Below are 27,733 nucleotides of genomic sequence, written 5' to 3' on the forward strand. Positions count from 1 at the left end.
ACAATCAAATTAAGCAATAGTTACTAAATAATATTAAATTTTTGTCAAAGTAAGTGTTTGGTATGTCCACCATTTTCTTCAATGCATTTATGAATGCGTTACATAAAAGATCGTCTCATATTAAGTAGCAACATTAGTTCAAAAGAAACTGCTGTAGTATTTATTTCTTCCCAAAGTTGGTTGTGAATGTTTATGGAATTTTTATAGACACGTGGTTTCAATGCGTCCAATACACCAAAATCGAGCGGAATAAATTCTGGGTTACGTGGTGGCCAAGGAAAATGACTACAACGATCAATCCAACGTTAAGGAAACTTGGTATTTAAGTATTTTCTCATTGCCCTCGTATAATATGGTGGTACACCATCTTGCATAAACCACATTTTTTGCCATAAGTTTAATAAAAATTCTTTCAACAAATGGAACTAATGCTCACCATTCAAATTACGAGCTAACTGACATCGCATGATCCTAAAAAATTATTACCAATGATTTCACACCATACGTTTATTTGAAATTCATGTTGGAAATACCTTTCTCTCTTAAAATAAGGATATTCAATATCCCAGAAATGATTGTTCCTTAAATTAAAAACACCATGGTGAGTAAATGTAGCTTCGTCCGTAAATAATATTTAATCGACTAAAGAGTGGACAAGATTTTGCCTGTTTGGGATATCCTTAAAAAATCTGTTTTTAAATGTAAATCTGCTGGTAATCGATTTTATATAGGTGTAAAATGGTAAGGGTGAAAATGCTTACGGTACAGGATTTTTAAAACTAAAGATTTGCTGATTCCTAACGCCGAAGAAAAACGTTGTGCACTTGAGAATCATTGTCAACGCGAGTTATCTTCTTGATCAGGAGTAATGATTTTTTAGCTGCACGCCAGTTAAAGTGTTGCAGACAATAAATAGCAATCATATCTCTCATATCCAATTATAATGCCTTGGCATTTTCTGCTTTTCTTTAATAAACCAAAATAAACTAGATACTTTAGTTATCAAACTAGACTAAGACTCATTTTTAGTTATCAAAAGCATTAGTGACATTAGCCTACTATGTTAAAATTGTCCGTAATGAATTTGGTGCTCTACTAGCATCAAAACTAGCTTCAAAAAAAAGGTGATAGATACAGTAGCTGACACGAAGGTTCATACTATGTTCTCTAAATTTTTAAAATTTAAATAATGTTTTTAAAATATAATAAAATAATTTTATGATTTATTTTATTATTATTTATGTTTTAAACGAATTGAATTATATTAAAATAATAATTCAATAAATTATTATGTTTGCTAGTAGCGGCACCTGCTAACGTATCAAAACATCATAAAATGTTTATTTCTTACAGTCCCGTCAAAGTCAGACCAAATATTAAATTATTAATAAAATATAAATTTGATATTTGATCAATAATTTGATAGTAAATTTAATTATAGTGTAAAACAAATAAGATTGTTAAAAATAAAATTTGATTATAATTGGAAAGGAATTTATTAAAAACTAACGTTATATATGATGACCAAAAACGGATTGACGGAGAGTAATCGATGTTTCGTGACGCTACTCGTGACGTCGTCTCATGGCACTTCTTCCGTGACGCTCGCCTCAGAATTTTACTATAGAGAAAAAGTAGTATATTGCCAGTATAGAAGCTTATAAAAGTGATAGGGAAAGGTTTCAGAAAATTGTAAACATGATAACGGCCAACGGCTAAATACGGACACGGCACCTAAAGAAGAGAGAAGCTTCGCTACGAATAGATTTAACAGTCATAAAAAAAGCATTTTGTAATGTTACATTAACATTTTTAAGTTGTTTTTATACAAATAAACAATTAATTATGCCTATTCACAAGTTTTCAGTGCTTTACCGTACAAATATCATTCGTTAGAATTATTATGCACCTGATTTATAAAATGGGATTATTTTGAAAACTGTTGAGAATTAAGTTATTAAAAAGTATACATTTTTTTTGTTAAAATAATATCTTTTTTTTATAAAAGTAAGGCTAACTTGAACAGCAAAAAGCTACGCGCAAAATGCCATATATGTAGCATATGTGGCGCCATTTGTCAGTCATGATAACGTATGGTCCTAAAGTTTTGGGTAAAATTTCACCTGATCTGATTAAGAAGCAAAATGCATTTAACAAAGAAGACAATGGAATTGAAATGTCATCAGTTATTGACATTTAATAAACAAAGCAGAATGTTTTGGTTTGTGCTCTGCAAAATGTCTTATAAAATTGATATTCGTCGAGGTGTTTATAATATGGTTGGGCGAATGTCGAAACGAGATATTGTTAATATTTATCGAGATCAAAACATAAGCAAATCGACAGTTTATCGCACAATTAGAGAATGTGAAGTGATACCATGTGTTAACTTGCGTAAAAGTGGCCGACCGCGGATTTTGAACCATATAAGAGAGGCAAGACTGATTGAAGCAGCTAAGAACAAAATAGGGGTCTCACAGTGAAACTGGCCAGAAGATTTCATGTTGGAAAGACTACAGTATACAGGACCCTATCGAGTAACAATATTACCTACCGGAAAAGAAAGAAAGCTCCAAAATACACAGAGGATCAATTAGAGAATTCCGAGATGTTGCCGCGCGTTAAGGCGAGTGCATTTCGTCAACAAGTTGATCGTGATGGACGATGAAAAATATTTTACTTTGTCCAACTCTGAGATGAAGGGTAACGATGGTTTTTACACGAAAGATTACGAAAATGTACCTGATGAAATAAAATTGAAAAGTAAGAAAAAATTTGAGGACAAAATTTTGGTATGGTGTGCAATTTCTGAGGCTGGCTTTATCTCACAGCCCTACATTGGTGTTGTTCGAGGCGAAGCCTTAAACGCAAATATTTATATTCAAAGATGTCTCTCTAAATTGCTTCAGTTTGTGAACACACATCATGCAAATGATCAAATAGTCTTTTGGCCAGATCTTGCTTCATGTCATTACGCGAGGATCACAAGGGACTGGTACGAAACTAACAACATTACCTTTGTACCGAAAGCAGACAATCCCCCCAACCTACAACAAGCTCGTCCAATTGAAGAGTTCTGGGCAATATTAAGTCGGAAAGTCTATAATAACGGATGGGAAGCACAAAATCAGGAACAGTTAAGACGCCGCATATATACAAAAATTAGAGAAATTGACGCCGAGGTTGTCCAAAGGATGATGCAACGTGTCAGGAGAATTATTAGGCAAATCGAAAATAATGGTCCCTTGTCTGTCATTTGAATTTTGATTTATAATAAGGATAGTTAAGTTAAATTGTTGAATAATTTAATAAAAATATAAGATTATTGTGGTCAGAGTTATATGCTTTTGAAATTTTTCCCTAAACTTTAGGACCATACGTTACTCTATCGTACATTAAAGTATGCATCAAATTATAATTACTCATACTCAAGAGCACCCAGCTGTAAATTTGTATACATAAATGTTAATAAACATGAAAGTTAAAGCGAAAAAAAAAAGATATAATTTTTTTGTACAATTACTTAAGGACCACCCAGGTATGATCTCGTTTTAAATATTAAAGTAATTATTAAATCAATACGGAAGAATCTTACACACCAAATTAAGATAAATATAAATTATTACTATTACACGAATAAAAATAAAACTTCTAAAAAGAGTAGGTACCTATATAAACAAGAGTTGATTTAAAAACTCGTAAATATAAATATTTCTTATGTTCACTTTCCAACCATTACTATAAAAACCATTAAGTAATAATTTAAAGAAGCCTGTTAGTTTTCAACGTTCCAAAAATATTTTTTGCCACCTGCTGAACCACCTTGGAATCAGCGGTCCAGAATCCATATAAATTGAAATTTATATAACCAAAATGTTCACAGTAATTATTATATACGATTATTACCTTGGTTCATGGGAGAAAGGCTCTGCGTAAATGTTCCGCACCCTCCTGGGTAAGGGAGGCGGTCGGGGCTGGTAGTTATCCATTAGTTGCCAGATATTTTACTTATAATACCGACGCACGTGCACGTTCGAGTACATGCTTCCGACGAGTAAAGTCCGAAATTAAACACAAAATAATATCTGAAAAGGAAGATCATAAATTACATCGTGTTGCTTTTAAATGTGTTGGCACTAAAACGCAGAATCAACAGGAAATAGTGATTTGTACATGTCTAAATGTCTAATTACACTTTATATTAAATGTATTTGGAAAATATAGAACATACCAGTCTAGTATGTCTAGTAGTGATCGTCTAGTAGTCGTTAAAAAAATGTAATTAAAACAATTGCAACGGAGTTAATAAATATGTAGTAAATGTAGGCACACTCAGTGATGTAAATTTTCGTTACTTTTGAATACTTGTAACGATTCGTTACTTTAAATATCAATACCCGCTACTTTATATTCGTTACTTTCGGTAATTTTAGTCTTCAGTTAGAGTGCAATATTTGTGACTTTAGTGGCTAGTATTTAAAAACTAATAGTCTTCGGTATATATAATAAATTATTATAATATATAAAAATAGATTAAATAAGTACTTTTTGGATAATTTAGATAACCAGGATCACACTTTTTGCCTCTCGCACCACCAAACTAGAGGATTCTTTTTTATTTCAAGGTTTAGCTCTTCAGAAAATATTTTGATTTCGGCGATGGCGACTTCGGTTGGACTTGCCATATGCAAAGAAAGTGCCACATGGACTTTTTACACATGTATCAAAATCCTGCTAAACTATATATTAATTGTCTGTATTGCCCAATATGTCCTTTTTAATATTTTTATTTATTTCATTAACGGTTTAATAGCAGATTGATATCCTATAAGATAAACTAGTTCATCCTGAATTTGATTTTGAACTCTTTTTAAATTGACTTCGTTGCAGAATGCCATTGTTTTAAAACTCGGATTCAAGATAGAAGCTTTATCCAGTATAATATTGTTTTCAGGATTTACAAAACGGGCATTAATCGAGGCTAGCAGAGAATTTGTTACAGTTCTTCCTGCTTGACTAAATACTTCAACTTTAAATCGTTCTAAAGACGAAAGTAGTCTGTTTATAATAAGTATAACTTTGGAGAGGGTTACTTGCTTTCCTGCGCTCATTTCAACAGTACCTGCTTCAAAAGACTAAAATAAGGCCTTTTAATATTAATAGGTTTTGTTAATGGTGAAAGAATAATAGAAATATGTATAGAGAATAAACTTGTTATAACAAATACAAAATTTAAACATAAAAAAGTACACAAATACACGAGAGTAAAAGAAAGCAGAAATAAAAAATCAATCATAGATTACTTTTTGGTAAGTAGCAACAAATGGAAAAGAGTACAAGATGCGAAAGTGAAAAAAGGCTCAGAGATTGGCAGTGATCATCATCTCGTAATAATGAGAATGAAAACAGCAAAAAAAAGAAAGAAAAGAGGGGAAAGGTAGTAAATGAAAAAGTAAAAAGCTACAAATTAAAAGAAGAAAGACATAAGAAGATATTTCAAGAAAAATTAAACAATATTTTGAAAGGTAGGGCAAAAACTGAAAGTATAGAAGAAAAGTGAGAAAATCTCAAGACCAACTGAATCATAGCTGCTGAGGAAACTTGCGGGAAGACAAAAATAGTAAATAATAGCATGAGGAGAACTGAATGGTGGACGGACGAAATACGAAGGAAAGTAAAGAACAAAAAAGAAAAATGGAAGAGATATCTAAGTACAAAGCGCCCTGAAGAATACGAGGCATATAAAGAAAAAAGAAAAGAGGTTAAAATAGCTGTGAAATCAGAAAAAGAAAGGTCATGGGAAAAGTTTGGACTAAAAATGACAAATAATTATAGAGAAAATCTAAAACTCTTCTATGGCGCATTAAAACAGCTCAGACAAAAGAAAGAACACATGATGCCAACTATAAAAGACAAGAATGGAAAGGTAATAACAGAAGAAAACCAAATAATGGAAAGATGGAGAGAACATTTCAAAGAGCTAACTCATACAGACGTAGACAACATAGTGGAGATGAACAGACAACAAGAAATAAATGAAGAACAAAAAGTAGAACCCATAACAACAGAGGAACTAGAAAATGCAATTAAAAGAGTTAAAATAGGTAAAGTAGCAGGCAAGGATCATATCACCCCGGAAATGATAAAATTTATGGGAAAAGAGGGAGTCGACAGCATGAAAGAACTAATGAATGGTATCATAAAGAGAGCAGAAATACTACAGGACTGGAAGAAAGACATTATACTACCAATACACAAAAAGGGCGACAAGAGAAACTGTAATAATGAACAAGGTATTACTAGTATTATTAGTATTCCTTGGAAAGTATTCACAAGAATAATAGAAACAAGAATAAAAACCTAAATAGAACCAACTATGGAAGATACACAATGTGGATTCAGGAAGGACATAAGCACGCAAGACCACATATTCACAATAAGACAAATAAGTGAGAAAGTAATCAATAAAATAGAGAAATTTGTATATGCTGTATTGATCTGGAAAAGGCATTTGACAGAATACAAAGAAAGGACGTATGGAGGACATTAAAGGAAAGAGGAGTTGACAGGATAACAATTGATGTAATAAAGGATATGTACAATAATAATACAAATACGGTGAGAACCAACAACACGAGAAATCCGAAGAATTTACTACAAGTCAAGGCGTCAAACAGGGATGCGTGTTGAGCCCACTGCTGTTCTCAGTGGTACTGGATGAAGCAATAAAGAAAGCCAAGAAAAGAATGAGAAAACTAACATTAGGATACTGGCAAATAAAACAGACTCATCTATCAGAGCTTCTATTAGCAGACGACATGGTTTTGATAGCAGAAAACAGGAAATGACCTACAGAACAACCTTGAAATCCTAGAAGAAGAACTGTCAAACATAAATATGAAAATAAATACAGAGAAAACAAAACCAATGATAATTTCAAATAAGAGAAGGACACACGCAATACAATTAAATGGAAAACAACTAGAACAAGTGAAACATTTTAAATACCTAGGAGTAATAATTGAATCAAACGGTAAACAAGACATGGAAATAAATGAGAGAATGAGACGAACAGGAAGCTTATTTAACACTATGAAAACAACATTTTTGGGAAAAAAAAAGAAATACCGGAGAAGGTAAAAACGGCAGTCGTTAAATCAGTAGTTAGACCTACAATCATGTATAATAGCGAGTCATGGACATTGACTGGGAGACAAAAATCTCGAGTCAATGCTATGGCAATGAGGTTCCTGAGGAAAATAGCAAACAGAAAGAGAACAGACAAAATACGAAACGAAACAATCAGACAAAACCTAAAACTAGAACTAATAAACGAGGAGCAACTAAGATGGTTCAAGCACGTGTGTAGAATGTCGAATGAAAGATTAACAAAACTATGCCTATGCATTCACGTATGTCAACATACGTTGATTATTTCCTAATTACGTTAAATCCAGAGGTAGCTATGCAAAAAAGACATTAAAACTAATATTGTCAGTTAATGTCAAATGTATTTTGTATTGTAAAGCTTTTTGCCGTTTGTGCATTGTACAATGGGTCGAGGTAAAGTTAACGATGAAAAAATCTGTTCAATCATTATTAGATTTTTTAGTTCTGGAAAATGCAATTCGGAAATCACGAATATATTGCAATTGTCACGCTATAGTGTAAGAAATACAGTCAGAAGATACAAAACTACAGGTTCGGTCGTCACAAAACCTAGAAATGTACGAAAAAGTTAAATAACCGAAGCAGATGGAAAGGTATTAAGACGCATTATAGTGGAAAATCGACGAGTAAATTATTTGGAGTTAGGCGTTTTATGAATTGACCATATTGGAAGACTTGTTTCTAGATTAACATGTCTATGAGAGGCTCACAAATGTTGATACTTACAAAGTAAGTTTTATAGTTGAAAAAATTTGAACGAATTGTTTCTAATAACTTTCATTTTATTCTAGGCTATAAGGAAAAGCCACTTTAACATTACAACGAAAAAAAAAAAAATAAACTAAGATGGTCATAAGGGCATAAGAATTGGACTTAGTCGTAATGGAATTTAATACAATGGAGCGATGAGTCCAGATTTGAAGTGTGTGTTAAAAACAGTAGGAGTAGCGTCATTTGCAGGAAAAAAGGAAGCTTTCCATCCCGACTGTCATGATCTGGGGCAGCCTGTCATCTAAGGTTGTGGGAAAGTTACATTTTATCGATGGGATTGTAAACACAGACAAATATTTGAATATATTAGAAGAATCTCATTTACCGATTATGGAATACCGTTTAACACCAGCGGAAGATTTTGTCTTCCAACAGGACGGCACAGGTTGTCATACCTCAAAAGAGTTTAAAATAGACTGAAGACTATGGCATACCACTTCTGGAATGGGTTTTTAACAATCCCGACTTGTCCCCGATAGGGACTTTATAGCGCCAAATGAAAAAAGCTTTAAGAAAACATCCTGCTAGGTCTGCCAACGAATTAAGGAAAAATTGCAAGAAATATAGGATTGTTTTGTTAAAATTTTGTCAGAACTTGGTCGAAACTATGCCTCAAAGAATTGTGGATGTTCTTAAAAATAAATGGGATGTAACTCAGTAGTAAACTTTCACATTTTGTTTTGTTAATATTACATATGCTATGCGTTTTTCAAATTTGTTATTATTCTATTTATTCAATAGTTTTCATTACGTTACAAAATATTTTCTATAATAATTAGGAAATTTAAAAATGTTGTTCAATGCATTAAAACTTTTAAAATTTACGCTGCGCTTTTATTTTTGTTCCCAAAATTTAATTTTTTTATCAATTTAACGTTGGACTAACTGATATGGAAAGGGGCTCGTATTACTGTCAAATTTGTCTACCATTTTCTGTTATCAGCTTACTGCAAAAATTGTATTATAAGGGGAAAACAGAAAACAAATTTGACAACATAGATACAACACAATATTTTCATATATACAAATAATAGACGAAATTATATAGTTTAACCACATCGAAACTTAATAAATTGAGGTTAAACCATTTACGCTTGATTTAATATGTTATTAAATAATTAAAAAATGTTTTACCATATTATATTTCACCGATTTATATCTACTTTTTGCTGTCCTTTAACACATTGAAGTGTTAACTTTAATTTGATAACAAAGAAACATATATCGCTGTACAAGTTACTATTTCCTGTCAATTTTATGCGAACCACTTTGAACGATCTCTTCGTAAATAAACAAGTTAACTGTTACTATCCAATAAAGGAAATATTTAATAAATCAGATTTAAAACAATCTTAAGTTTTGTTCAATGACCTCATACGTATGTAATTTTATTTATAATTGTATCATTAATACTATATTACTAATTATATTATTGTTCAGTATTTATAAAAATTTGACTTATTTTATAGTATAAAGATAAATATTATTAGGTATACTTAATAATATCTTTTTAATTTTTTTGTTGGACTAAATCGTACCTACCTTTTAATTTTGTACATTTTCATCTATATTTATTTATTGTCATATTATCTTACTGCATATTCATATATCTACCTTAACGGTAACCTGCGGACTATTAAATAAAAGAATTTTAAAGCAAAAAAAAGACTGTATCAAAAAATATTGAATTTTGGGATGCAAAATGATGGATAACCTTTATTGGAATTAATAAAATTGTTATTTTCTGCTTATAATAGTTCGCACCTGGCCCACTGTTTTCGTTATAAAAATTTTTGTTCGTTTTTTTAATAATTTTTTTATTAACACAGTTTCCATCAAGCTCCTTTCTTTTCTTTTTGACATGGACTTTCAAGCGCAGCTTCGCGTCTACGGTGATGCCTAAATATTTGCTGATGTTGCATAAGAAACTTGATTATGATTTATTTTAACTGTTTTTGTTCTAGCTCTGGAATGTCTTTGTTTAGTGAGTTAGTTAATCACCGGTTCGTTGGATGTTGTATTCCGTGTCAAGGGATCTGATAACAGCATTTCCGAGGGATTAGTTCCCAAAATTTTGAAAAATACATATTGTTATCATCCACCATAACCTGAAGCCCAGTTTTATGTTTGATTTCTCCCAAAATTTGTCCAGGTTCCATTTTATGTCTCTTATGAGTAGCCACTTGAAGACACTTTGAAATCACAAAAAGCAGCAAAAAACACAGACGACATACTGATCAGTTTAATGAGCCATTTTCTTAAATTATTTCTTCGCATCTGCCACAACAATATTCAGAAAACTGGAAGAAGTGACCTACAAGTCAAAATTTGAGTTTAAGCGCGGACTGGGTACACATAAGACATAAAGCAGATTTTTGCTTGAATAGGCTTTTACATAATTGCATGGATCAACGAAAAAATATATTCATCACATTCCTCGATTATGAAAAAGCGTTTGACACCGTAAAACACGATTCGATTATAAATAGGCTACGCAACGCTAATATTGACGAGAACGATATGAGTTATCCAGCATTTCTATTGAAATCAAAAAACATGAGTGAAGCTGAACAAATCGAGGAATAGAGAAGAATTTTCAATTTGAAGAGGGGTGAATTTTAAGACAGATATATTTTTTCTACTGTGCTGTTCAACCTCTATGTGTATAGTGTTTTTGAAGAGGCACTTGAAGGCTCTGAATGTGATATAAAGGTCAACGGATAGCTGATAAATACCACTCGTTACGCCGATTACATCGCGAAAAGACGTGAAACATGATGTGTAGTTAATGTTAAATAAAATAAAAACCGTAGAAAAAATACATAGCCTGATGATAAATTCAATTAAAACGTACTTTTAAGAGTAGATATAGAATAGACAACTGCAAGTAGATAACGTTCTAATCGAGCGAGTTAAAACATTTAAATAATTTGGAATGATGATGAATAACCAATGATATTCTCAACCAGAAATAGAATACTGTACCAAACAAGCAGGACTAGCTTTTATTTTTGCTACTACTATTTAACGCAATCTTCATCCTCGCTACAGGATGGTTAAATGCTATGTATGGTCCATATTGTTATACGGCATAGAGATATGGACGTTAAAAATACCTTCCATTAACAAGGTGGAGGCCTTTGAAATGTGAACTCAAAGAAATACAAATACTGAGAGAGAGAGTTATTCAACTTGATTAAGGTGCGAAGAATTAGATAACTGGGCCATATCCTGAGATCAAAAAAATACTACATGCCTTAACTAATTATTCAAGAAAAGATTAAGAGCAGAAGGTGAGTAGGTCGCAAAAGAATATCATGACTACAGAATATAGAGAACTGGACAGGCATAAATAACACTGGCGAGCTTTTGCATGCCGCAAAAGACAGACGTCTAGACGTCTGGCCTTTACATAATTCGCCAACGCACTATATGTGCACGGCACTTTAAGAAGAAAACAGTCGAATGTCAATGCTGTTTAGTTTCCAACTTATCGGCCTATATCTACATTTATTACTTTAATTGTAAGAATCTTACTTTATTAGTTTCTGCACAGTATCAATGTTTTCTGACGTTGCAACTTTTAATAATATAATATATCAAAAGTTCTCTTTAAATAACATAAATTGAATTTTCAAAAATTAAAACATTTTTAGAAATATTATGACAACAAGTAATAATAATGTGTAAGAAATATACTATACATCTTTATAATCTGCTGATATTAATAAACCTAAACTATAAGCTCAAATTGAGGATATATTACAAATCATTAGATCCTATGAAGTTTATATAGTTGGATCCCTTTTTCGCTGGATTACGTCCTGTCTGAAATAGTTAGGTTGCACTACTGAATAATGTACCTATTTCCTGGCTTAACCCACTCAGCGTGTTCGGTTGAGAAAACATTAGGAGGTGCTCCAAGTCAATGATGTGGAGCAACACAATGATCAGATCGATCGACCATTATTGTCCCTTGTTGACTGCTTTAATGCCTCATATTAAATTCTTCCCATTTGGTCTATATCGTGTGTCTTTAAGTGTATATATATATATATATATATATATATATATATATATTTGAGAAAAATTTATTTACTTTGGTTGCCTTTTTGGTAGGTACGTGCATTAGTAAATTAGTCCACATGGGATAAAATCTGAAAAAATACATTAAAATTGTATGTAACATAAAACCCAAAAACACAATTTATGACGAAAACAATTCGACATTTTTTAAAATTCAGTTGTTATTTCAAACGTCTACCTATCAACAATCTGCTTATATTAGTGATCTGATAGAAAATAATATGTTCAATATTTTTATGGTATTTAGTCGAGGGACAGTTCCCACCTTGATATACAAGGTGGGAAATAAATTAAAAATTTTAAAAATCTGTTCTTATTATTAAAATCATATAATTCTACTTAGAGTCTCTTTGTATGGAATCAAAGGCAGCTCTCAGAACCACAAATGTTAGGTATTTCTCCTATTTATATTTCCTTCATGTACCTTATTAAGAAAATATTTTTTGTATATGTCGCCCCTCAAGCTTTTCTAAAAGCTGCTTATTTCTCCTTCAATTTGTTTTCCTTTATTATTTATTTCTTAGTTTATTTTCTGCAATTCAAGTTCATAATTTAAAAACAATAGATAACAAGAATTAACAAGAACATAGCTCTATAATTTTTGCATTCGGTTATATCAACATTTTTATGGAATGGAAAAAACATATTTACTTCCAATTTCTCTGGTATTGTCCTTTTATTCCATACTTTTTTTTATTATATTGAACAACCATTGCTTTGCTTCTGGTCCGATGTACTTTAGTAAGTACGGTTAACTTCTTTATTGATTCTTCCAATTCTTTTTTTATACTGATTGGTTCAGATACTTCTTTGCCGTCATTTACTCTTCCCTATTGTTTCCGTCATACACTTTATTTAATTCAAATTTTTGTGTCCATTGTTTGCGCCAAATTTTTAGTATATCGTCTATTTTTGTTTACAAGTTTATAAAAGTCGTCATCTAGCGCTCGAACTTGTTTTCCTTCCTTACCTCTTGGTGCTATGCTTTTGTTTCATAATAATCTATTATTTTCCCTGTAACTGCAGTTCATAAATTATTATTATTCATTTGTTACCAAACAATATTAAAAAGAACAGAGAAACTCATTTTTGTTATAATATATTGCATTGTGAGATTAACAGACATTAAATTTTATATAGTCAAAGTTTAAGATAGGGTCTGGAGGACAAAGACGGCCCTTGCCATCAGTTTTCGGTCGATTAAACAATAAAACTCAACCGGCATATGCTCAATCGTCCTTGTTAAGATTTTATTGGCCAATTATAAATCTCCATGCTTAAAGCCATCAACCGTTTTAGCTACTACTTGGAACGAATATAAGAGGAAGCAATATGTTTTGGTTTATTAGATATTATTGTTGCGGTTGAAGATATCTCGCTTAATATATCGAGATATCAGTAGAATAATGATGAAATGGTATTTGTGTATAACTGCTGAGACTATTATTAATATTTACTTATAATATTTATACCTGATACTATAAATGTACGAACAAATATTTGTAAATCAGTATATATAAACCCAGAGATAAACCTATCCTCGAGAATAAAAGTCAAAACTTAACCAGCTATACATAATAAGAAAAAATAAATGTTTTAAAATGAATATTCAGAATGTTTACACACGCTCTTCAGAAAAGAAAACTACAAATTCTGGAACTCGTTTTATGCCTATTTCACTTTGGAAATATTCAAAGTAACACCGACAAATAATAGAAAAATCTAGAGAATTCAATATCTTACTATACATTTGTTTTATAGATTATCGCAAAGCATTCGACAGGGTCAAATTGCAATATTTATGGCAGATACTAAAAGAAGTAAGCGTACCACACCACTTAATTTTTCTTATAACTAAACTAAAGGAACACACTGCTGGAACAGTAAAAATGCTCGACATACTCTCAAACGAATTCCATCCAAAACAAGGTGTCAGACAAGTATGTATACTGTCTCCACTAGTTTTTAATATATTCAGGAAGCATATTATAAGAAGAGCGCTTGGATTTGAATAAATGGCCAAAAAATAAACAACCTACGTTTTGCAAACGACTCAGCAAATCTTGCAAATAGTCAAGAAGAGTTCATTGATCTCATATGACTGGTTGAAAATGAAAGTCAAATATTTGGTCTGCAGTTAAACATATCAAAGGCAAAGAACATGCTAGAGGATAAGATAGACTACATAACAATCATCCACACATAACCACGATTGACCGGTTTGAGGTTAAGAGTTCTTATTATTTCTGACTGGGATAATTGTTCACAAACACAAGGCCACTACAGAACAGACAGAAATACAGAAATAAAACGTAGATGATCTAGCAAAAGTCGCCGTTGAAAAAATGAACAAAATATGAAAGGAATCTCAAATTTCACGACCTCTCAAAATGAGGTTGATTAACTACTTAATATTCCCAATACTGACATACGGTTGTGAATCTTGGACCATACGACAAGCAGAAAGAAGAAACATAGACGCCACTAAAATGTTCTGTTAAAGAAAAATGTTACGAATTATGTGGACCGAGCACAGGACAAATTTTAATTTTAAATGAACTGAAACTTTCAGTACTTACTTGTATTTAGTTGAGTAGTTTATTTGTTCGGATTTTTTGGAATTTGTTTTTCTTTATATTTGTTTTAGTAAGTTGTGTTCATATTCCAATATTTCAATCAGGAACTGATAATGGGTGACAAGACAGATTGATATTGGTAGGCTAGTTAGTCCAATGTTTGGTAAATCACTATCAACTCATTCATCATATTGTAATTTGTTAGAGAGAAACAGGAAAGTATTTAAGAAGAAGAAAGCAGGACAGAAAATGTTCAATCACGGCTGATTGTTTTATTTCGTTGCAAATATTAAAAAAAAAACTTCAAGCATCAATTCAACCTACCAAACAATTCAACAACCAAAACTTACTGCAAAATGTTCGTGAAACCATCATAAATTAGGGCAGTAAGAAGAAGAATTTGGAAAGATGGTTTTAAGTCATATGCGACAATAAAATCTCCTAGACTCCAGAGACACGATCGTGTAACGCGACCAAAATATGGTTTAAAACATCAAAATTAACATTATAACCAGTGGGATCAAATTCTCTTCACGGACGAGATCCATTTCTGTTTAAAATTCATCGATGATAGTGAAAAATTGTAAAGAAGCGACGGCAAGAAGAACAAAATGCACTTTTTAATTTTAATACTACTGTACATTTTGGCTGAGGTTAAATTAGGTATGTATTTGCGGCCACGAACAGACGTGTTGATGATCATGAGAAATATTCTTCAGACCATGTGGTACTATTTGTCCCATATATTGGAGGTTATTTTATTCTAATGCAGGATAATGCGCACCCACACGTCGACTACTATGTAAGAGACTTATTACTACAAGTGGGTATAACAATAATGAATTGGCAAGCATATTCCCCAGACCTAAGAAACACGATAAAGCATGTGTGGAACATCTTGGGCAGAAGGGCAAGAATTTTCATTATTCAAAACAGAGGCAGTAAGAATTGTTTGGATTGATGGATAGCCTTATCATAAGTATGAAAAGATAAATGACTGCAGTTGTACGAGCTCGTGGAGTAAACACACAAATATACATGCATGTAAGTTCAAAATGTACAAGGTTATTTCATTTAGTACAACTATTTTGTTTCATTTTGACATCTTCATCGTTTTTCGGTAACATATTACACATGGTACAACTTTGGAAAACCTCTTCCAATATTTCATAATCTTCGCTCGAAAAAAGTATTTGTAACATATTTACAATTTGTATTTTATAAAGGAAAATAATTATATTTTATATCTTTTCGTCTAAATTTACCGGTGTTTGTAAATATACAGTGTATTTCAACTAAGACTTTCCAAATTTGTCAGTTGGTAGCGATCTTATTGTTGAGGCTACATCGATCAAATTGGCTGTTATTTATATAGTCTGTTTTGCCAAATCACCGTAGATGGATATCACTTGCAACAAAATGTGCAAGTGACAAAATTGTTTCATCAACATGAATGGCTTTTTTCGGGCAACGTTCCGCGAGCTTTGCCTATTTTACGGTCGCCATAATCATTCTACTGATAGGACCATTAGCAGTATGGTAAATAAATGTTAGTTTACTGGTTCAGTAAACCATCAACCAATACCCGTAAATCAACAAAACGCAAAAGTTACCGAAAACATCGCCGTGAGAGTGTGGACCAGAATCCTTCTTCTTCTTTTTTTATGTAGGCATAACTCTGTCTGTTTATTAATGTGCCTTCAGTAATTTGTCGTTCCATCGTTTTCGTGGTCTTCCTACTGATCGTCTTTCTATTAAGGAACCATCTCTTCCTGCTTTTACTACTCTATATGTTGTCATTCGGCTTATATGATCGTTCCATTCTACTGTTCTAGTTCTTACCCAGTCCTTGAATTTCTTTACCTTACATCTACGTCGTATATTTGTACTTTTAGCTCTGTCCCATAGTCTTTTATCATCAATTTGTCTGTGCTTTCATCTCTGCTGATTTTAACATCCTTTTTATCCTCCTTGTGTCAGGTCGTGTTTCTGCCACGTACGTCACTATCTGTTGTGAAAATTCTGCCTTTCATTTCTTTCCCGATATTTTTATTGCTCCATATTGTTTGATTCAGGCAACCTGCGACTCTGTTTGCTCTATTAACTTGATCTTTACTTCTGTTTTGAGCTTTCCGTAGCTAGATAATGTGATGTCTAGACGTTTAAACTCCATCACTTGTTGTATTATCTGATCTTCCAAGTCCAATTTACATCTTAGTATGTAAATTGGAGTGCTGTTATAACTATTAATTTTGTCTTTTGTGGGGAAATTACCACGCTAAATTTTTTGGCGGTTATATTAAATTGGTGTAGCATACGTTGTAAATCATCTTCACTTTGAGAGAGTATTATTGGGTCGTCTGCATAGCAGATTATTTTAAGTTGTTTGGTACTCATTTTTAGTTCTTATTTTTTTTTTATTACGTCATCCATAATCAGATTAAAGAAAAAAAGACTTAGGGAATCCCTCTGTCTTATACCATTGCCAGCTTCAACAAGGTCAGATAGTTCTTCCTCTATTTTTACTTTTATTGTATTATTTTGGTACATTTTTTGGTTGTTTTAATGATTTCTATAGGTATCTCTCTTGCGTACAATAAGCGGTTAACGTCCTTTAATTTGACCTGGAGAAATGTCTTCTTTACGTCCACGAAACATAAAGATACCTGTTTGTTGTATTATAATGATTTCTATTGCACTTGCCTCATTATAAATATAGCGTAGGTGCATGATCTTCCCAAATTAAAAGCTTGTTGTTCTTTCTTAATGCTCCCTTTACCTCTTCCGTTTCAATATTTATTTTTTCGTGTGCAGTCGCCTCTGGTGTTGGTGGTTTATTATCGCCGCTTTTAGCCAATAGATTTCGAAAGTAGTCTGCCCATGTTTACTTCTGACTGCGTTTTGTTTTTATTAGTTTGTTTATCTATTTCTTTGTCCTCTTATCATTGTCTATATTTCGTTTTTTGTTCCGTAGAAGTCGTATACTATCTGTTTTCAGAAGCTCTGCCATTGTTCCCTTTTTATTTCTCTAACTAAAGTATTTGTTTTATTTCTAATTCGTTTATAGGGGTCGTATATTTGTTGTGTTTATTGTGTTCTGTTTTGTAAAAATGCTTTATTCTTTTCTTCACATTTTGTCTTCACTTCCTATCGATACCTTGCTTTTCTCTTTTTTGATACGTGCTCGTTACTTTCCTCTATCCAAGTGATTCTGTTGCTGCATTAGTTATATTATTTTTGAGTTTTTTTCACCTTTCCTTGATGTTATCGTTTTCTAATATTTCATTTCCAGCAATATTCTCTGATATTCTTTTTCTTGTATAGGTAAAGTGCACATGAATCCGAGGCAGTCAATTTCGCGTTGCTTACAAGAACTTGGGCTATAAGAGACGACAACTTGGCCAATTTTGAATTTTGACTTAGTCTGCTCTAGCATAACGTTCAACTTACCCAACAGCTAAAGGCACATGACCATAAAGAAGAAGATTTAAATGGGCTGTAGAGAAGTTGGAAATTGCCCTCATTTAAAATTAAAAAGTTATTTTACTTTCTCTGTTGACAATAAAAAATAAATATCAATTCGTTATTGCAATAAAGAATTAAAAATTGGATAAAACTGTCTATTCTCAGACAACTTGAGTATAAAATTTGATTAGATACATCGTTACCAGTTTATTTCCGGACATATTTATGAACGTCGAGAGGGTTACCGAAACATGATGTTAAGTAAGAAAAATTCGCAACCCACATCGTTCCTGATTAGGCGATAACAGCTTCAATCAACTTTTTATTACGGCATCAAAATGAAGAGCATCTTTTTCATAGAGATAATTGAAAGATTCGATATCCTTTAGTCATTCAGTCTGATAAAGCATATCACGAAGTGAAATATGGCGACGGCAATGAAGGGCCAACGATAAACCCTTATGACAAATTTGACTATGTCGACAAATCTTTTAATGGAATCTACGGTTTGGGTCGTTATGAGGGGCTAAATAAACAGTTCGTTTTAAAATGTCTTTTTTATTCGTGGGTTTGACCGTTGTAAAACATATATTTAAAACGTGCTTTACCGATTCTGTGTTTTATTGTTATTTTTTCTTGTTTTATGCTTTAAAGAAAATATCACGTTGTTCTAACTATATATGTACGACGCATTGCGACGCTCTTTTTAACGATATTATGCTGATTAAAAAACTAGATTACATCAGTTGCCTTTCCCTTCTTAGTTCCAATTTTTTACTTAGTGGTTTTTAGTAAGTTTTGTTATTCTTCCTAAATTAAAAGTCTGACTTTCTAGCTCATAGGATGTTGGTATCTGTATCTTTCTATACATTTCCCAACATTTCTAGTAGTCTGATAGGTGAATTTCTTTACTGATTTGGGTGCTGCGACTAAGAAAAAACATTAGTTATATAATATCGTAACTTTTTATAGGCATACATATCAAATTATAGCCCGATCCAGCCATTAATATATTTTTTACAGCTGCATAAACTTGACTGTTTGCAAACATGACGCATATGGAGAAAAACGATTTTCCATCTCTCATTAAACATTATTATTTGAGAAATAAAACGGCGAATTAAACAAAATTAAACCTAGATAAATATTATAAGATCAATGCCCCTTTAGTCTACACTGTTAAATTTTGGTTCCGAGAGTTTCGTAGTGGCCATATATCTACATTGGATGAATGACGTACTGGACGGTCCTCATTTGCAATTACACCAGAAATGTGAAGAAAGTCCATTAAATAGTTTTAGCTGATCGTAAAGTGAAGGTTCGCGATTTCTCAGAAACAACAACAATTGGGCTTTCAATTACTTTTTCAACCGGCTTATTCTTCTTATTCTATTATTATGTGTTCACAAATTTAAAGAGATGGTTAATAAATAAAAATTTATCCCTAACAAAAAGATAATTGACAAAACAAACGCCTGTTTTTCAGAGCTTCCACAATTATATAATTCGGATGGATTTAACAGGTTGGAAAATTTGGTATTTACTATTTACATATATACTATGTTATTTTCCTTGCAATTCTTAACGTTGGAAATTCGTACAACTTGATCAAAATGGGGGTTTTTCAATTGGAATGTTCTTTGTCATTTAGTCACGACTGTTTATTGTACAAGAAGTATATTATAATTATTGTAAATTCTTCCTTATGTATTTCTTCATCATTTTCCTGATACATTTTCAGTTAATTGTTAGTGTCTAGACCTAACAGTTTTCCTAACGTTTTTCCTAAACTAGATGGGTAGCAGCAAAACTTGGAGATGAATAATAAATCACTAGTGCTTGACTAAATAATACTCTTATAATGATATTGTCAAATCAGTTATGAAACAATATATATTTATTTTCACTAGAAATCTATCTCGGATCAAGCTTTTCTGTAACTTTAGAGCAGAATCTAGACCAATATTTTTTATTGTCGAACACTTAAATATAAATAAGGTTTTATACTCATCAAGACTTTATCGTTGACTGTTTAGGCGTTATCTAAACTGTTTACTATTATTGTAAAAATAATAAAAACAGCAATAGAGTAATTTACATGCAATCAACAGATGTATATTTTAGTATAGAGGAATTAACTGATATCAACTATAAACGTTAAAATTCTTAAACATAACGGACATAAAATTTGTGAAGAATAAATAAACAGACTGGAATTATTTTTCTTTATATTGCACCATCTCCTTTCAAAGTCCTCTCCAAACCATCTCCTCAGGTCTTTCAGCCCTAAATTCTGATTTCTTCCTACTCATCTTTTGCCCTGTAGTTTACCTTCTAAAATTTCTTATCTTCTTTTTCGTCCTCTTTATAAGCAATTCTGCTTATTCATTGGCGGATTATTACCTCTATGGAACGTTGCTTCTTTTGCCGATTATTGACTTATCTGTCACCAACTTAACCGCATAGCATTCCGCTTATGTGGTTATTCCATTCTTTTTTTTTCTATTTTGTGTGTATTCATTTATATACTGTCCGTTACATTTTCTTCTGTCTTCACTTCTCTTTCGATATCTCAGCGTATTTTCTGTAATTCTTCTCAGTACTCTCATCTTTGCCGTTTCCAGTAGCCTTTGCGTTGTGGCTGTGTCAAGTCTTGTTTCTAAGGCATATGTTATTATTGGTCTTACGCTGGCTTTATAAATTCTTGACTTCATCTCAGTGTTAATGTTTCTGTTTCGCCATATAGTTTTATTAAGACAACCTGCCATCTATTTGCTTTTGTACTGGACCTCCCACTTCTTTGTCTGCGTCTATATAGCTGGACAGTGTAATTCCAAGGTATTTTATTTCCATTATTTGTTCAATATTGATGCCATCAATTTCTATTTTACATCTGGTTGGATTTTTGCTGACTACTATTGTTTTAGTTTTCTGAGATTAAATTGTTACATTAAATTCTTTTGGTATTATGTTAAATCTATGGACCAGTCTTTGCAGACTCACTTCATCTTCGGCTATCAATATTGCGTGGTCTGCGTAACAGAGTATTTTTATTTCTTTGTTTCCCATTCTGTACCCTCTTGCTTTGTTAACGCTTTTGATGATTTAATTCATGATTGTATTGAAGAGTATGGAGCTCACTGAGTTCCCTTGTCTTATTCCGCTGCCTATTTCTATAGGTTCTGTAAATTATTCATCTATTCTGACTTCCATTTTTTGTTTGGGTAGATGTTTTTGATAGTTTTTTTATAATATTTAGGGTAACTTCTCTATTATACAGAAGATGGATTACATCTTTGTGTCTTATTCTTACTCTTACCAAACGCTTTCTTAAGGTCAATCAGACACAGAAATTCTAATCTATTATACTCTAGTAATTTCTCAGTAATTTGCTTTATAACGAATATTGCATTTGTAGATGTTCTTTCACTACGAAAAAATTAAACACATCACTAAAAAAGATTTTCAGATATTTTTTAAGCTATATTTAACACTAAAATGAATTTATAATCTACTTTTTGCTAAAGTGCACAGATTTCTTCCTATTATTTTTAAGTAAGATACTCATACGATGAGATTCGTACCTATACATTTTCATTAAAAAATGTCAAACGATTCCTACATGTTAATTTTTTTTTTAATTTAATTTTAATTTTTTGTCATAGGTAAGCAATTTTTGGCTTCAAAAGGTTTATTTGTGGCATACCTATTTGTTTCATCTTGTATAATAAGTGCCTAGAGATAACGATAATAAATATTTACTTATGATTTACTATGATATTTTCGATTTAAATTTTTATTGTGTAATAAATCCATATACTCGTACATGCAATTTTATTTGAAGGTACCATAATACTGTGATATATAATTCTATACAGAATATAATATATTTTTTAAGAATAATAATTAACTTTTTATTACGTGAGATCGTTCAACTATGGTATTGTTATTTTCGTACATATAAATTTGAGACCCTTTAATTAAAAATATTTACTACACTTATAATAATTATCATACCATAAAAATATTTTAACCTTAATACGCTTCTATTAACATTCACCGTAAATCTACATACATGACTGGAGAGGAAATTATGTTATTGGGAGCAATTAAGACGAAGACCTTATGTCTTATTTTTAAATTGACACAGCTGTCTTCAAAGTGCATGTTGTTGACATTGGTACAAAAAAAGATCTCAAATTTTAATTGAAACGAGCAGATTCGGAAGACGAATTAAAATTCTTTGAAAGGTTTTAACTTTCTATTTCTAGGAAAGAATACTATATATCATGTGTCGTGTTTGATTGTATCTGTTATAGTGATGTTCTTACTTATAAAAGGAAACATCGTTTCAATATTTTTGTTGCGTATAATAATAGGTATAGATCAGAGAAATGAGAATTTATCAAGACAGTCGCTGTTATATAGATAAAATAACAAAAGTTATGCACATTTATTTAATTGTTTTTTTGTATATTTTTATTTATCAATCATTTACATACTTTTTATTTACTAATAATAACTGTAAAAAAAGTTCAAACTTTTATTTAGTTTTATTTAGTTTATTATTTATTTTAGTTATATTTCCTGTATTCGACTTCAGTCTGTTTTATGACATAGGCATATATAAAATATTTATAAAATCATCTATGCTCCACTCCAGTCGACAAAGTATATTTGTCAGTTGGCAACTCTGTTCTGTCATGTAACTTTTATTCAATGGAGGTGGAATACTTTTTATAATTTGTTTTGTCTACTTAGCATTACTACTTAATATTAAATTTTTCTTGTTCCCTTTGTTGGGTGGAACTTCCTGCAGCCTCGTAATGCACCATACATTTGATGACAACTGCAGGAGCATATCAGATATCATGCAGAACTCAATAGCTGTTTGAAACTACAACGGGTTAGATCTCCAGGATCTCCACCAACTTGAAATCTACTCATTCAGGTAAAATCCATCCAACCAATATTAGAAATCACCAACAAGTTATCCAGTATATACGGAATGAACTAAGATTTTGCATATAATGAGTAATATGTAAAAGCTGACTTAATCAGAGTGTTTTAAACAAGATAATATTGTTTTTCCTCCTATAACGAATATACTTAAATCTGGCCTTATTTGAAATCTGAGTAACGTAATTAGTCTGAGGAGATTATTTTCCTTCTTCATCTTGATGTGCCTATCCGTTACGAATGTTAACAATCATGGCAATCTTTATCTTATCTGCAGCAGCGCGGAAAAATTGCACAGATGTTATATTGAACCAGATTCTAAGGTTCTTTAACCAAGCTGTTCTTCTTCTTCCTGGACGTCGTTTTCCAAATATTTTTCCTTACAGGATGGCTTGAAGGAGAGCATATCTGGATTAATTTCACATAATGTCCGAAGAATTGTAACTTTCGAGATTTGATAGTGATCAGTACCTTTCGTTTCTTATTTATTCTTCTGAGGACCTCCTTATTTGTGACTCTGTCAGTCCATGGGATCTTAAGTATTCTCGGACATAGCCATATCTCGAATGCTTTCAGTTTTCTGCACATATCTTCGTTCAAGGTCCACGATTTAACATCATAAAAAAGACCAGAGAAGACGTAGCATCGCAGCATTCTTACTTTTGTATCAAGAGAGAGGTTGAGACTCTTGAAGAAGGCCCCCCTCCGATTGAAGGTTGATCTAGCTTTTTCGATGCGTGCTCTAATCTCCTGGTTGTTGGTCTATTCTTCATTTAATGTAGTGCCAAGGTAGTTGTATGGCGTCACTCTTTCTACAAAGGATTGGCGTAGAGTTGACCTTCTGTTATCCTTTTCTTGCTAATTATCATAAGCTTTGTCTTCTTAATTTTCCTTCTAGTTGTCTAAAACTTATCAAAATTATTGAGCTCCGAATAAAAAAGTATTTTAAAATCAAATTTGGTTAACATTGTTAAGCGGCCATTCTTTATGTACCTCAATGTATTATGCATATATGTTAACTATTGTTTTATACTAATTACTAAATATTAAAAACATATATTAAATGAAATATAAATATAAAAAATATTTAATTATTAACATATTATTTTATAGATATATTTTTAACAAACCTAAATGCTGCATAATTTGGAAATATACGTGATTATATGCATATTCATTTGCCTGATTACATTTTGCTTTCAACTAAACCGTGCATTAAAGTAACTAAATATTCTACAATCACTGCAGTTGCTGTTCATAAAAAAGATAATTATATAAATGGCTTAATATGCTCTAAAATGCAAAAGCAACTGGCCATTAAATAAAGAGTTGGAAAACTCTAATAAATAATACTTTTCCAAATGGTATACTTCTTGATTGTGTATACTTTTTTCTTAAGCAATTCTGTATTTTCTCCACGACCATTAAGGAAAAATCACAATCATTTTTATTTATAGAAAGAAAATATTTTGACTCTTGAGATATATGAGAATATTTATTTTTAATCACTTATTTAATAAAAATTCTTCCGCACAACGGCAAAATTTATTTATAAATTATTATGTTCTCTTAAGCGAAAACTGTTAATTGTGAAGAACGCTCTTCTGGTAACTACGTAATTAGGAATCAAAAGTTTTTACAGAACGAAATATAAAAGCAATTCTTAGAAAGAGTTCCAGATGTGATATAAATATTTAAACACAAAGGTAGGCAATAAAAATTAAAATTTAAATACTAATTTCAATCAGCAACACTAATTTCGTATGACCAAACACTCGTGCGAACTCCAGGTACTGCGATAAACTGAATATATAAAGAAGGGGTTTAACAAAAAGATCTATACAGCAGCACGAATGCTATCTGCACAAAATGAACGATTATGGGTATAGTGAGGCGATGACATGTGTTCTTGTATGATGCCTAGTCAACAGAAAGTTCAGAGTTCGGATAGGATCAACTCTATCTGAAGTTAGATCCATGGAGGATGGAGTACCTTAAAGAGCGGTGTTCTCGCCATATCTGCACAACATATTTACGATGGACAGTCCAAGAGAACCCAGATCATTATTTACTTTATACTCAGATGAAACTGCAATAGATTAGTTCTATTCGATTAAATACGTCACACTAAGGTACGTATTTAGAGATTCGCAACAAAAGAAAATCCTGAGACCAATGGATGAAAAATGGAATAAAATCTATAAAAGCTCTGAAAGCAAAATATTACGAAAGTTGACAGACTACGACGAAAATGTAAGGACGGTACATAGACGGTTAAGACAACAGCTAGCTCAATATAGAGATCACCCAGGGGAACAATAAAGAAATGAGATAGCCACGCTATAGTCCTACTTACGCAATAATAGAAGACCCAAAAATTTAAAAACCGAGCATTACGCTCACCAAAAAAGTTATTATATTACACTGTCCTATATTATATTTTATTTCGTTTATTTAGTAACTTTACTTTTAATAACCAGTTAAACTTTAAAAAACAAAAAAAACTAAAAACATCACGGGGTGTGTGATGGCCGTATACACCTAGCAATGCACATCCCTTCTTCTTCAAGTGCCATCTCCGCGGCGGAGGTCGGCAATCATCATAGCTATTCGAACTTTTGAGACGGCTGCTTTGAAAAGTTCATTTGATGTACATCCGTACCACTCTCTCAGGTTGCGCAGCCATGACATTCTACGCCTCCCTATGCTTCTCTTTCCTTGGATCTTTCCCTGCATGATCAGTTGAAGCAAGGTGTATTTCTCTCCACGTGTAATATGTCTGAGATATTCCAATTTTTTTGTTTTTATTGAATTTAAAATTTCCATTTCTTTGTTCATCCTTCTCAGAACCTCTTTGTTTGTGACGTGTTCTGTCCATGATATTTTCAGAATTCTTCTGTACACCCACAGCTCAAATGATTCCAGTTTTTTCATTGATGTAGCATTCAAGGTCCAAGATTCCATTCCATAAAATAAGGTCGAAAAAACATAGCAGCTCGCCAACCTAACTCTTAGTTCCAGTTTTAAATCCCTGGTACATAGAACTCTTCTCATTTTGTTGAAATTTGCTCTAGCCTTTTCTATTCTTATTTTTATCTCCTGATTGTAATCATTTGTGGAGTTAATCATTGTTCCCAGGTATGCATATTTGTCCACTTGTTCGACGTTAGTTTCGTTTATTAGAAGACTCTCGTTATTTCTTTGAGTTTTCGATATTCTCATAAATTTCGTCTTCTTGACATTCATTGTTAGACCATACTCTTTTCCATACTCTGCTATTCTGGTCACCAGTCTCTGAAGATCTTCAAGGTTTTCGGCTAAAATCACAGTGTCGTCCGCATATCTAATGTTGTTAATGGGAACTCCATTTACCTTTATTCCAGCTGTTTCACCCTCAAGAGCTTTTTTCAGGACCTCTTCGGAGTAGGCGTTGAAAAGAATTGGCGACAATACGCATCCCTGTCTTACTCCACATCTAATTTCAATTTCTTCTGACAGCTGTTCGTTAACACGTACTTTTGCTCGCTGTTTATAGTATAAATTTGATATGATCCTGAGGTCGTTGTAGTCAATCTTCTTTGATTTCAGGACATTAATTAAATGTTCATGTCGTACTTTATCGAATGCTTTATTATAGTCAATAAAACATGCGTATATATCTTGATTGACGTCCAGGCATCTTTGTATTAGTATATTAAGTGAAAAAAGAGCTTCACGTGTTCCTAGGCCTTTGCGGAAACCAAATTGTGTATTATTAACGTCTATGCACATCCCAATAATATTATATCTAAACCCTTTACTAACAATCTTCTGTTTCAGCAGCCAAGCTGCTGCCGTCTGACACAACAAGTGAATGCTGATTTTTTTTAAACAAACACACATAAGTTGCCCCTCAGGCAAACTGCCCCTTAGCAAACAGCCCATCAGAAACAACCCTTAAGATAGATCAAATAGACCAAAGTCGCAAAATCTGAGCACTGAGGTCACGTGCGACATGCGTGGGTCAATAGCCAGACCTTTAGGTTGCTCAGCCGGCAAGGAGAACAAAATTAATTTTGTCAGTTCGGCGGTTGAGTAACCGAACACACACAGATATTTCGGACAGAGATACATCGACTTAAGCTAATGGCTCTCTGTCAGAACACACTGTTTTTGGGAACACAAGTCCCGAAGTCATGTAGTTAAAATAAATTCAGTAAATCATAGGGAGAAAAGCTGTTTTCTAAAATTAGGTGGCCTAACCACACAAAGTAAAACAGGGAATGTGCATCACCCAGAGCATCCAAAGTAACGTTTAGTACATAAGCTTCCCCATTCGTTAGGCCCTGCGATGGGAAGGGGTGGTGGCATAGCTTAGAGGTCAGATAGGCACTACTCTATGACGGAGTGTAGCCGGTTTGATCTTCAGATATTTGGTTCCCACTATCCCAATGAAACAAACATGTCCCTCGAGATTAAGTTGCACGCGTGTATGTGTGTAACACTAATTACCAATTTTAATAAAAAATTAAAAATAAGAGATTTTTACAATATTCTAAAGAAATACTGCGCTTCGATATCTTCTGATGTTTAGACACCTTTTGATAATTCCAAGAACAATAGACTCACCAAACATTTGAGAAGTTTGTGTGTGAAAATATGAAGAAATATGAGTACCAGCAGAAATATTAAAAGAAGTAGGTGATATACTACAGAAAAAGATAGCA

The 27,733-nt window shown here is 32.3% G+C and overlaps 1 protein-coding gene across 2 annotated transcripts in view; it reads right to left on the bottom strand.

The window, feature by feature from the left end:
- Window positions 1-27,733, bottom strand: part of Ten-a (Teneurin-a transmembrane protein) — a 621,367-nt gene that overhangs the window by 583,564 nt on the left and 10,070 nt on the right. For both annotated transcript variants that reach the window (XM_072535236.1, XM_072535235.1), the window contains exon 2: window positions 3,907-4,085. In XM_072535236.1, coding sequence (XP_072391337.1) covers window positions 3,907-3,989 — 83 coding nt within the window. In that variant the 5' untranslated portion in view covers window positions 3,990-4,085. The remainder of the gene's footprint in view (window positions 1-3,906; window positions 4,086-27,733) is intronic.

Source organism: Diabrotica undecimpunctata, chromosome 6 (assembly GCF_040954645.1).
Source record: "Diabrotica undecimpunctata isolate CICGRU chromosome 6, icDiaUnde3, whole genome shotgun sequence".
Classification (NCBI taxonomy): Eukaryota; Metazoa; Arthropoda; class Insecta; order Coleoptera; family Chrysomelidae; genus Diabrotica; species Diabrotica undecimpunctata.